General features: G+C 43.2%; 1 protein-coding gene across 2 annotated transcripts in view; it reads right to left on the reverse strand.

Moving 5' to 3' along the window:
- Nucleotides 1-8091: 8091 nt before the first annotated feature.
- TAF13 (TAF13 RNA polymerase II, TATA box binding protein (TBP)-associated factor, 18kDa) overlaps nucleotides 8092-13124 on the reverse strand; it is an 11597-nt gene continuing 6564 nt past the window's right edge. For both annotated transcript variants that reach the window (XM_011998502.1, XM_011998512.1), the window contains exons 3-4: nucleotides 10722-10819; nucleotides 8092-8637 (exon numbers count right to left, since the gene is read on the reverse strand). In XM_011998502.1, the coding sequence (XP_011853892.1) occupies nucleotides 8467-8637; nucleotides 10722-10819 (269 nt within the window). In that variant the 3' untranslated portion in view covers nucleotides 8092-8466. The remainder of the gene's footprint in view (nucleotides 8638-10721; nucleotides 10820-13124) is intronic.

Consider the following 13124-nt stretch of genomic DNA (forward strand, 5'->3'; position numbering starts at 1 on the left):
CCGTCTCCAAAAAAAAAAAAAAAAAAAGAGACAGGGTTTCAGTATATTGCCCAGGCTGATCTTGAATTCCTGGTTTCAAACGATTCTCACCTTGGCTTCCAGAGGTGCTAGATTTACAGGACTGGGCACAGCTTTTTTTTTTTTTTTTTTTGAGATAGGGTCTCATATGTTTGCAGTGGTGCAATCATAGCTCACTGTAACCTCGAACTCCTGGACTCAAGTGGTCCTCCCATCTAGGACCACTCCTCCCAAGTACCTAGGACTCCAAGGGCATGCCACTGCACCCGACTAATTTTATTTCTTATTTTTGTAGAGATGGGGGTCTCGCTATGTCGCCCAGACTGCCCTATTACATAATTTAATGGTGTGAATACTCATATAGTCATTTACAAGGGCCCAGGAAAAGCAGCAGCCTTCAACAACACATTTAACACCTTGTTCCCTGATCATCCACACTTCAGTATCTATTTGTGGCAAGAAGGAAAACGTGGGGACTCTAAGAAAATCAGACCTAGAAAAATGGGTATGTTCTGTGATGTGGGCAGAGCTTTTAAAAGTTCTTGGTTTTAGGCTGGGTGCAGTGCCTGAAACTTGTAATCCCAGCATTTTGGGAGGCTGAGGCGGATGGATGGCTTGAGTCTAAGAGTTTAAGATGAGCCTGGGCAACATGACAAGACTGCATCTCTTTAAGAAAAAAAAAATTAGGCAGGGCACAGTGGCTCACGCCTGTAATTCCAGCACTTTGGGAGGCCAAGGTGGGCAGATCACGAAGTCAGGAGTTCGAGACCAGCCTAACCAACCAACATGGTGAAAACCGGTCTCTACTAAAAATACAAAAATTAGCCGGGCGTGGTGGCGGGTGCCTATAATTCCAGCTACTCAGGAGGCTGAGGCAGGAGAATCACTTGAATCTGGGAGGCAGAGGTTACAGTGAGCCGAGATCGTCCCACTGCACTCCAGTCTGGGCAACAGAGCAAGACTCTGTCTCAAAATAAATAAATTAATTAATTAATGAAATGAAGTAAATTAGATGGGCGCGTGTATAAAAAATATATAATAATAATAGAAATAAAGTGCACAATAAATGTAATGCACTTGAATCATCACAAAACCATCCCCCAACACCCTCACCCCAGTCCATAGAAAAACTGTCTTCCACAAAACTGGTCCCTGGCACAAAAATGGTTGGGGACCACTGCTCTAGACAATGCATTCATGTAACTCCCCTCACTGTCATTCACCCTCATAATGTTGTTTTCATTTCCTACATGTGTATGCCTAGAGAAGGAAGAATGTGCTGATCATATAGTTGCAAGTTTTACTTACCTCTATAAACTGGTATCCGTTTTCATACACTGGTCTTATAAGTTTGGATTCTGTGGGTGTACCCAGAGAGATGAATGTGCTATTTGCTGATGAAATCAGTTTCTAAGCCTGCAATGCTGGAAATCAAACTCTGGCTCTGGACTATAGTATACTCACTCAAGTAACGCAACCTCCCAAAGTCTCTTGGGAAATGGCCAAATGACTCTCCAGGCAGCACCCTTCTCCACTGATGACAGGCCAAGTGAGCTCTTTCCTCCATTTTAAAATTTCTACATTTACAATATTACAGTTTTTACTAAAGAACACCAATTCCGGCAAGGCGTGGTGGCTCATGCCTGTAATCCCAGCACTTTGGGAGGCTGAGGTGGGCGGATCACCTGAGGTCAGGAATTTGAGACCAGCCTGGCCAACATGGCGAAACCCCTACTCTACTAAAAAAGTACAAAAATTAGTTGGGTATGGTGGCACCCGCCTGTGATCCCTGCTACTCAGGAGGCTGAGGCAGGAGAATTGTTTGAACCTGGGAGGCGGAGGTTGTGGTGAGCCAAGATCATGCCACTGCACTCCAGCCTGGGCAACAGAGTGAGACTTGGTCTCAAAAAAAAAGAGAGAGTGCTTCACTTAAAGTGGAGACTGTGCACTGTGGCTCACGCCTATAATCCTAGAACTTTGGGAATCTGAGGCAGGAGAATGGCTTGAGGACAGGAGTTCAAGGCCAGCCTGGGCAACATAGTGAGATTCCATCCCTACAAAATTAAGAAAAAAATTAGCCAGGTGCAGTGTAGTCTTAGCTACTTGGGAGGCTGAGGAATGAGGATGACGAACCCACGAGTTCAAGGTGCCATGAGCTATGATCCTGCCACTGCACTCCAGCCTGAGTGACAGAGCAAGACCCTGTCTCTAACAACAACAACAACAACAAAAAGTCACAAAGTTTGGAGGGAATTATTATAGATTAAAAGAAATTTAGACATACCAAACAAATGCAATGGGTGACACCTTGTTTAGATCCTATTTCAAAGAAACTGTGGGAAGCAGAATAATAACCCCTCACAGATGTCTATCTCCTTTAGCCAGGCATGATGGTGCATTGCCTGGAGCCCTAGCTATTCAGTAGGCTGAGGCAGGAGGATTGCTTGACAGGAGTTGGAGGCTGCAGTGAGCTATGATCACTCCAGCCTGGGTCACAAAGCGAGACCCCATCTCAAAAAAAAAGTCCACATCCTAATTCCCAGGACCTGAGAATATGTTACTTGACATGGTAAAAAGAGATTTTGCTTGCATGATTAACTTAAGAGCCTTGAAATGGGGAGAGTATTCTGGGTTATCCAGGTGGGTCCAATATCAGAGAATCTTTACCAGCTGGAGTCACAGGCCAGGGAGATGCAACATTGCTAGCTTTGAAGAAGGGTAACAGAAGCCAAGAAATGTAGCCTTTACAAGTTGGAAAAGGCAAGCAAACAGGTGTCTCCTAGAACATCCAGAAAGGAACACAACTGTGTCAGCACCTTGATTTTAGCACAGTAAGGCTAGGGTCAAACTTCTTTTTTTTTTTTTTTTTGAGATGGAGTCTCACTCTGTCACCCAGGTTGGAGTACAGTGGCACGATCTCAGCTCACTGCAAGCTCCACCTCCTGGGTTCATGCCGTTCTCCTGCCTCAGCCTCCTGAGTGGCGGGGACTACAGGCACCCACCACCACGCACAGCCAATTTTTTGTGTTTTTTAGTGGCGATGGGTTTTCACCATGTTAGCCAGGATGGTCTCGATCTCCTGACCTCGTGATTCGTGATTCGGGCTGGGGTCAAACTTCTTACCTAGAGAATTAGTTAAATAATAAATGTGTGTAAGTCACTAAATGAGCTGTAATTTGTTACAGTAACAATTGAAATAATACACACACTCAAAAAAGATATGTTGAGACAAATCAGCAAGATTTAAACAGGGATTTGGCATCAGGCACTGTGGCTCACACCTGCAATCCCGGTACTTTGGCAGGACTAAGGCAGGAGGATCACTTGAACCCAGGAGTTCAAGACCAGCATGGGCAACATAGTGAGACCCCTCTCTCTACAAAAAAATTTTAAAAATTAGCCAGTAGTAGTGCTGCACACCTGTAGTCTAGCCACTTGGGAGGTTAAGGTTGGAGGACTGCTTGAACCCAGGAGGAAAAGACTATAGTAAGCCATGATCATGCCACTGCACTCTAGCCTGGGCAACAGAGCAAGACCCTATTTCAAAAAAATTTTAAAATTAACAGGAATTGGGTATCAGATGGAATATTGAGGAAATAGTGTTAATTTTTGATAGAATATGGTAATACTATTGGGGCTTTTTAAACTTTGTTTGTTAGAAATATGCACTGAAGCTCAGGCACGTTGGCTCATACCTGTAATCCCAGCACTTTGGGAGGTCGAGGCAGGTGGATCACTTGAGGTCAGGAGTTCAACACCAGCCTAGCCAACATGGTGAAACCCCATCTCTACTAAAAATACAAAAATTAGCTAGGCATGGTGGCAGATGCCTGTAATCCCAGCTACTCGGGAGGTCGAGGCAGGAGAATCACTTAAAGCCAGGAGGTGGAAGTTGCAGTGAGCCAAGATCATACCACCGCACTCTAGCTTGGGTGACAGAGTGAGACTATGTCACACACAAAAAAAAAAAAAAGAAAAAAGGAAAAAAAAATATGTACTGAAGTATTTATAGATGAAATGATACAAGGATGTCTGGGATTTGCTTTATTTTTTATTTTTTTAAGATGGAGTCTTGGCCTTGTTGCCAGGCTGGAGTGCAATGGCATGATCTTGGCTCACTGCAACCTCCACCACCCAGGTTCAAGGGATTCTTTTTCCTGACTCTCGAATAGCTGGGATTACAGGCTCCCGTGACTATGCCCAGCTAATTTTTGTATTTTTAGTAGAGACAGGGTTTCACTATCTTGGCAGGCTGGTCTCGAACTCCTGACCTCAGGTGATCCACTCTCCTCGGCCTCCCAAAGTTTTGGGATTATAGGCGTGAGCCATTGCACCCAGCCAGATTTGCTTTAAAATAATACTGTCCTCCTACCTTAAAAAAGGTAAGGGTTCTGAAACCAAGGTCCAAAAATAAAAATAAAAAAATTATTTAAAGGTAGGGGGATAGGACAAATTGGCAAAAAGTTGGTTACTTGTTGAAGCTGGGGACTAGTTACACTATTATTGTGTATACTTGAGATTTTCCATAGGAAGTTAAAAAAAAAAAAAAGTGAATTATTTTAGGAGAGAGCACCTATATATTCCAGATCAGCACTGTCCAAAAGAATTTTCTGTGATGATGGCAATGTTCCATATCAGCACTGTCCAATGCTATACCCGCTTACCATAAGGCTTTTGAGCACTTGAAATATAGGAAACATGGCCAGGCGCAGTGGCTCACGCCTGTAATCCCAGCACTTTGGGAGGCTGAGGCGGGCAGATCACGAGGTCAGGAGATCGAGACCATGGTGAAACCCCGTCTCTACTAAAAATACAAAAATTAGCCGGGCGTGGTGGCGGGCGCCTATAGTCCCAGCTACTCGGGAGGCTGAGGCAGGAGAATGGCGTGAACCTGGGAGGCGGAGCTTGTAGTGAGCCGAGATCACGCCACTGCACTCCAGCCTGGGTGAAAAAAAAAAAGAAATATAGCAAACGCAACTAAGGAAGTGAATTTTTCATTTTATCATCATTTTTTAAATATTTTATTTTTTGAGACAGTCTTACTCTGTTGCCCAGTCTGGAGTGTAGTATAATCTCGGATCACTGCAGCCTCTGCCTCCTGCGTTCAAGTGATTCTCCTGCCTCAGCTACCCGAGAAGCTGGGCTTACAGGCATGTGCCACCACACCTGGCAAATTTTTGTATTTTTCGTAGAGATGGTGTTTCACCATGTTGGCCAGGCTGGTCTTGAACTTCTGACCTCAAGTGATCTGCCTGCCTCAGCCTCCTAAAAACCTGGGATTACAGGTGCGAGCCACCACACCCAGCTGAATTTTTCATTTTAAAATGTAAATAGCCACATGTGGTTAGTGGCTACCATTTACACAGTGCAGCTGGGGATACTGGAAGAGAGCCATGCCACCTTACTACCAGAATTTGAAGTTAATAAGCAAGCTCATGAATCAAGTCAGCCCGCCCAGCCTCTTTTCCCTTTTTGTTAATAGCAGTATCCAGTATCCCAATCCCACTCCAAGCTCTTTTTTACCAGAAGTGGGGCATGAGATCCGGGCTGTTGCACAACTTCTTCCTGGCCATAGTGACTGGTCCAGGAAGAAAATAAGCAGAGCTCGGATTGTCATAATCCTTGCTTGGAATGTTCTATATTACGAAGTAAAGCAGCTTCTTCAATTTGGAGTTGTAAGGAGGGAACCCTAGAACTGCTGGCCATCATGTTCCTTTGCCACTCTGAGAATAAAACCAAAATTAGGATAAAAGACAGAGAGACAGTGTCTTGCTTCTCAAGTACTTAGATCCAGTCAACCCTAAATTCAGCTCCATCCCTTCTTTTCCATGTTTCAGCTAGGTAAGCCAATAACTGCCTTGTTTATGCTATTAATAGTTTTGAGTTAAGTTGTATCACTTGCAACCTAAAATAGTCTTAATGCAAAGCCCCACTCAGTCTGGGCAACACAGTGAAATAGCTTCTCTAGCCAGGCATGCCTGTAGTCCCAGCTACTCGGGAGGCTGAGGTGGGAGGATTATTTGAGCGCAGGAGGTCAAGGCAGTGAGCCGTGATTGTGCCACTGCACCCCAGCCTGGGTGACAGAGTAAGCAGTTTACTGCACCCTTGACCGCCTAGGCTCAAACAATTCTCCCACCACACCCTCCTGAGTAGCTGGGACCACAAACAGACACCACTGTGCCTGGCTCTATTTTTCACAGAGATGGGGTCTTGTCATCTTGCCCAGCCTGGTCTCCAACTCCTGGGCTCAAGCAATCTCCCGCCTCAGCCTCCCAAGTAGCTGGGACTACAGGCATACCACCATGCCTGGCTAATTTTTTTGTATTTTTCGTAGAGACAGGGTTTCAACATGTTGGCCAGGCTGGTCTTGAACTCCTGACCTCAAGTGATCCACCCGCCTTGGCCTCCCAAAGTGGCTGGGATTACAGGTGTGAGGCATTGTGCCTGGCCTTGATTTTTAGTAGAGATGGGGTCTATGTTGCCCAGACTGGTCTCCAACTCCTGGGCTCAAGAGATCTTCCTGCCTAGGCCTCCCAAAGTGCTGGGATTACATGCATGGGCCACGGTGCCCAGCCCTGCTTTTTTAAATGAAATGATTCACCCTGATATGCACTGAAATAAAAAAAATTTTCAGTTAGACTAAGCAGCAAGAATTATCATATTACCAGTAATGGGCATAATATTCTGGGAGGAAAAAAAGTCATAAATCAGTCAGATTCAAGGATCAACCTGTTCAATTGTTCATATTTTATTCCTGTATCAGTAGATTAGGAAAGTAAAATTTTCCCAAGCACTGATTTATAGATCATGTTTATAAGCGGCACACAAAAAGTTAAGTTTCATAAACAATAAGTAGATCAGTGATCTACTTAAATTCAATTGTAATCCTTACGTTAAGCTGAGGGCAATAATAATTTAATACAATAGACTAAATACACACAAACCCGTGTATCCAGAACTACAAACATGGTTTCCATAGCCACATATGGTTTTAGTCACATTTCCACAATGAACAAGTACTTACAAATATGTTAATAAAACACTAACCCAAATGCTTATCCTGCCATGAGCTTTTTAAGCAATGCCATTCCTGCTACTGAAAGCATTTATTTTTAGAAGCTCGAATCTGATCTGGGAAAACGGGTTCTCCTAAAACTTAACAGGATGTTATAAATCTGAAAAGATTTTAAATCAAAAACCCTCCCAACACAGCATTATTCATGTGAAACTTGATTTCTTAAAAAATAATAACTTGTTATCTGAAGAAAATTAAAACAGATTATCTTTTAAGAGATACAAACATTCTCTCAAAAAACTATATTTTCCTCTATCATCTCTTTAAAAGAAATGCAAACCAGTTCATTATCTGTAGTTGTTATTTTGAGACAGAGTCATACTCTCTTGCTCAGGTTGGAGTGCAGTAGCACCATCTCAGCTCACTGCAATCTCTGTCTCCTGGGTTCAAAGCAGTTCTTCTGCCTCAGTCTCCCAAGTAGCTGGGATTACAGGCACATGCCTCCATGCCTGACTAATTTTTTAATTTTTAGTAGAGGCAAGGTTTTCCCATGTTGGCCAGGTTGGTCTCGAACTCCTGGCCTCAAGTGATCTGCCGGCCTCAGCCTCCCAAAGTGCTGGGATTAAAGGTGTGAGCCACCACACCTGGCCTAGTTCATTATCTTTAATATTAATTATCTTTAATAATGAACTAGACAATAAACTAGTTGCTGTCTAAAAACTTCTGAATACATGAAGTACAAGTCTGAGCTGTCGAGTCAAAAATGCCATTTAGATTTCACATATTAAATAGCTACAGTAGTCCAGGCATGGTGGCTCACACCTGTAATCTCAGCACTTTGGGAGGCCGAGGCAGGTGGATCACGAGGTCAAGAGATTGAAACCATCCTGGCTAACACGGTGAAACCCCGCCTCTACTAAAAATACAAAAAATTAGCCAGGCGTGGTGGCGGGCACCTGTAGTTCCAGCTACTCGGGAAGCTGAAGAAGGAGAATCACTTGAACACGGGAGGTGGAGCTTGCAGTGAGCCGAGATCGTGCCACTGCACTCCCGCCTGGCGACATACCGAGACTCTGTCTCAAAAAAAAAAAAAAAAAAGCTACAGTACAGCTTACAAGGGTATAAACATACCTAACAGATAAATACTACTTTATCCTTTAGATAGTCAAAACTCAGAAGGAACGGCATGGCTTGCAAGGTACATTGACTTACGTGTGGTCATTAAACCCCAGTAAGTAATTCAAGTATGGTAATACAAAGGCAGGCAATTAAATACACCAATATCACTCTAAAATCAAAGGCATAAAAATAAAGGCTGAAAACTTTCTCTATCTTTCATTTACATGGCTAGATATCAGAACCTTAATTTAGAAAATATACAATTATTATATATGATTTCCCCAGATGGTAATTTTCAGAAACTACAAAAAGTGTCAAGATCCATAGTTTGCTTCATCAAATGCTTTTCTAGCTCGTTTCAATTCTTCATTCATAGTAAGCAAGTCTTTAACCCTGGCAAACTTTCTTGGGTCCTTTCGAATCAAGAAGACAATATCTTCAACTTGTACTCGACCTTGTCTTCCAATCGACATTGCCTTGTGAGTCTATTACAAAGAAACATATTATATTTAGTTTTTTACAATCTATTATTTTACTGTTTTAATTTGCATTTATTAATTGCAAGTGAGTTTGAAGATTTTCTCTTATTATTATGGCTATATTATGGCTATTCATTTGTGAATTATCTTTCTACTCATATCCTCTGTCCATTTTCTAGTAGGTTATTAGCAATGTTCCCTTTATGCTTCACAGTCACTTTAAAAAAATATCGTTTTTTTGTGAGACGGAGTCTCGCTCTGTCGCCCAGGCTGGAGTGCAGTGGCCGGATCTCAGCTCACTGCAAGCTTCGCCTCCCAGGTTCACGCCATTCTCCTGCCTCAGCCTCCTGAGTAGCTGGGACTACAGGTGCCTGTCACCACGCCCGCCTAATTTTTTTGTATTTTCAGTAGATACGGGGTTTCACTGTGTTAGCCACGCTTGTCTTGAACTCCTGACCTCAGGCGATCTGCCCGCCTCGGCCTCCCAAAGTGCTGGGGGATTACAGGTGTGAGCCACCATGCCCAGCCAAAAAAATATCTTAAGGACATTAAAACTGTCTATTGTTCCTTTTCTGTTTTTTTGATATATGTAGATTTTGTCTTCATTTGTATAAAATAATTTTATCATTTTGTGTACTCACCCATTTCATTTATGCTTTGTGTCCTCCTCCATCTTAATACCCAATAAATATTGGTGGGTTTTCTAAAAATCAAATAAATCTATCTCATCCCCTGTCATTATATACTCACTTGTGCAAAACTGAAGACCTATCATAGTATTATTTCTAACGACAAAAAAAGAGAAGCTAAATACTTAATAATATGGCATTGAGCCGGACACAGTGGCTCATGCCGGTAATCCCACCACTTTGTGAGGCAGAGGGGTTAGATCGCTTGAACCCAGGAGTTACAGACCAACGGGCAACACAGTGAGACCCCGTCTCTACAAAAAATTTAAAAATTAACAGAGCTTGCCAGGCGCAGTGGTTCACGCCTGTAATCCCAGCACTTTGGGATGCCAAAGCAGGCAGATCAAGAGATCAGGAGATCAAGACTATCCTGGCTAACATAGCGAAACCCCATCTCTACTAAAAATACAAAAAATTAGCCGGGCATGGTGCTGGGCGCCTGTAGTCCCAGCTACTCCGGAGGCTGAGGCAGGAGACGCCTTGAACCCAGGAGGCGGGGCTTGTAGTGAGGCAAGATCACGCCACTGCACTCCAGCCTGGTGACAGAGCAATACTCTGTCTCAAAAAAAAGAAAAAGAAAAAGAAAAGAAAAATTAAAAAGAAAAAAAAAAAAAAGCAGAGCATGGTGACATATGCCTATAGTCCCAGGTATTTCGGAGGCTGAGGTGGGAGGACCACTTGAGTCCAGAAGGTCTCAGCTGCAGTGAGCAATGATCATGCCACTGCACTCCAGCTGGGGCAACAGAGTGAGATCCTGTCACACACACACACACAAAAAAAACATTGTATATCTTTAAATACTGGAAAAGGAGGGGAAAAAAATAAACCTATGTTGGATAATGGCATTATGGGTAGTATTTTTACTTTATTCAAGGATTTTATAATTATGTCCTTATAAAAAATGGAAGAGGTTAGGTACGGTGGCTCATGCTTATAATCCCAGCACTTTGGGAGGCCAAGGCTGGTGGATCAAATGAGATCGGGAGTTCGAGACCAGTCTGACCAATGCGGAGAAACCCTGTCTCTATTAAAAATACAAAACTATCCAGGCGTGGTGGCACATGCCTGTAATCCCAGCTCCTCAGAGGTTGAGGCAGGAGAATCCCTTGAACCTGGCAGGCAAAGGTTGCAGTGAGCCGAGATCACGCCATTGCACTCCGGCCTGGGCAACAAGAATAAAACTCCGTCTCCAGAAAAAAAAAAAAAAAGGAAGAAGAGGGGATAGAATATGTATGTATAACCTCCATCCTTAATGATAAACAGTAACCGATAACTTCTGCAAACAAGCACTCAAATGGATAGCTTATTTCAAAGGGATGACATAAGTTCTAGTCTTACCTAAAGTTTAATATTTCAAATCTATTCTTCAATTAAGTAAGATCAGTTAGGAAAGAATCTTACCATTTCAGTGATAAACTCTATGACAAGATCTTCAAGAATATCCACTGACTCAGTATAAGGATTCTGGTCATCCCCAAAGCCATACATCATACATCGCACTGTAAAAGAACAATCACTTTTGTTTACTTTTACAGATTTAACAATTTAATGCTTTAAAAAAATAAACTAGAAGTGAACCAAGTTATAGACAATATTGGTATAAAAACATATTTGCATTGTATTTGTTATCTCCAAGTATGGATTCTGGTGTAAAAGGTTTAAGGACAGTCTGATGACCAGTTGTTCCCATGTACCCTCCAACCAAACTCTTCCTTCCTCCAAGCTACTGAACCCTAAGGTAAACAGTGTTTTCCTAATCTCTATCATCTACTTACCAGTCCCTGACCCAGCAGAACACCTTTAAGTAGGAAACTCCGGCAGGGGACAGGACAGATAGCAATAGCTTAGCCTTTTTTGGAGGCAGTTTTTGTGTGTGGGCATGGCAGAGGGGCATTGGAAAAAAGGCAGATTCTTTACTGATATTACCATAGGGGAAAAGACATGAGAGAAAGTTCTCCAAATAGGTTTGTTTTTTTTTTTTTTGAGACGGAGTCTCCCTCTGTCGCCCAGGCTGGAGTGCAGTGGCACCATCTCGGCTCACTGCAAGCTCCACCTACTGGGTTCACGTCATTCTCCTGCCTCAGCCTCCCGAGTAGCTGGAACTACAGGCGCCCACCACCACGCCCGGCTAATTTTTTGTATTTTTAGTAGAGACGGGGTTTCATCATGTTAGCCAGGATGGTCTTGATCTCCTGACATCATGATCCGCCCGCCTCAGCCTCCCAAAGTGCTGGGATTACAGGCGTGAACCACTGCGCCTGGCCCCAAATACATTCTTACAGGAAGCAACAGGGTAATCAAAATTAGAAAGCAGAGGGCTTACTACAAGGAATTTTGACATTTCCTAGATCAATACAACTGCTGGCAAAGCCCTTTCAGGCTTCATCTGAAGAAACCATATGAAATGAAAAAGGTAAGTCTAGGTCGGGTGCAGTGGCCCACACCTGTAATCCAGCACTTTGGGAGGCCCAGGCAAGTAGACTGCTTGAGCTCAGGAGTTTGAGACAAGCCTGAGCAACATGGCAAAACCCTGTTTCTACCAAAAAAAAAAAAAAAAAATTAGCTGGGCGAAGGCCAGGATGTTGGCTCACGCCTGTAATTCCAGCACTTCGGGAGGCTGAGGCAGATCATTTGAGGCCAGAAGTTTGAGATCAGCCTGGCCAACAAGGGGAAACCCCATCTCTACTAAAAAAAAAAAAAAAAAACACAAAAGTCAGATGGCGGTATTGGCACATGCCTATAATCCCAGCTACTCGGGAGGCTGAAGCATGAGAATCCCTTGATTCCAGGAGGCAGAGGTTGCAGTGAGCTGAGATGGCGTGATCCACCTGCCTCGGTGATCCACCTGCCTCGGCCTCCCAAAGTACTGGGATTACAGGCGTGAGCCACTGCGCCCCACCCCAAATACATTCTTACAGGAAGCAACAGGTGTGCACTCCATCCTGGGTGACACAGTGAGACTTCTGTCTCAAAAAAACCCCACAAATTAGCCAGGCATGGTAGCATGTACCTGTAGTCCCAGCTGCTCACATGAGCCAAGGAGGTTGAGACTGCAGCAAGCTGTGACTGCAACACCTCTCCAGCCTGTTAAACATTACCTGTACATGGGCATTTTTCTGGGAATAATTATAACTTTCATCAGATTCTCAAAGGGGCATATGTAAATGGTAAGAAACTCTGTCAAATGCTGCAAGTCTTTTATTATCTTGATCTTAGTAGTGCGTACAAGTGTGTGAGTGTGTGTGTGTGTGCACGTATATACAGTTACCCCTTAGTATCCTTGGGAGCTTGGTTCCAGGACCTCCTGTGGATACTAAAATCTTCAGATGCTCAAATCCCAGATATAAAATGGCATAGTGTTTGCATACAACCTAAACATCTATATTTTATTTTAAATCATCTCCTATCTATATTTTAAATCATCTCCAGGTTACTTACAATACCTAATACAATGCAAATGCTATGTATATAGTTGTTATACTATATGGTTTAGGGAATAATGACCAGGAAAAAAAGTCTGCACATATTCAATACAGACGCAGTTTTTTTTTTCCTGAATATTTTCCATCTGAGGTTGGTTGAATCCATGGATGCAGAACCCATGGATATAGAGGGCCGACTGTATAGTATACATAAAATTCAGCAAGCTGTTCACTTAAGACTTGCACAACTTATTGTATCTAAGTTCTATTTTTTTAAAAAACATACTGCCAGGCGCAGTAGCTCACGCCTGTAATCCCAGCACTTTGGGAGGCGAAGGCGGGCGGATCACGAGGTCAGGAGATGGAGACCATCCTGGCTAAC

Source organism: Mandrillus leucophaeus, unplaced genomic scaffold (assembly GCF_000951045.1).
Source record: "Mandrillus leucophaeus isolate KB7577 unplaced genomic scaffold, Mleu.le_1.0 Scaffold1158, whole genome shotgun sequence".
Taxonomy (NCBI): domain Eukaryota; kingdom Metazoa; phylum Chordata; class Mammalia; order Primates; family Cercopithecidae; genus Mandrillus; species Mandrillus leucophaeus.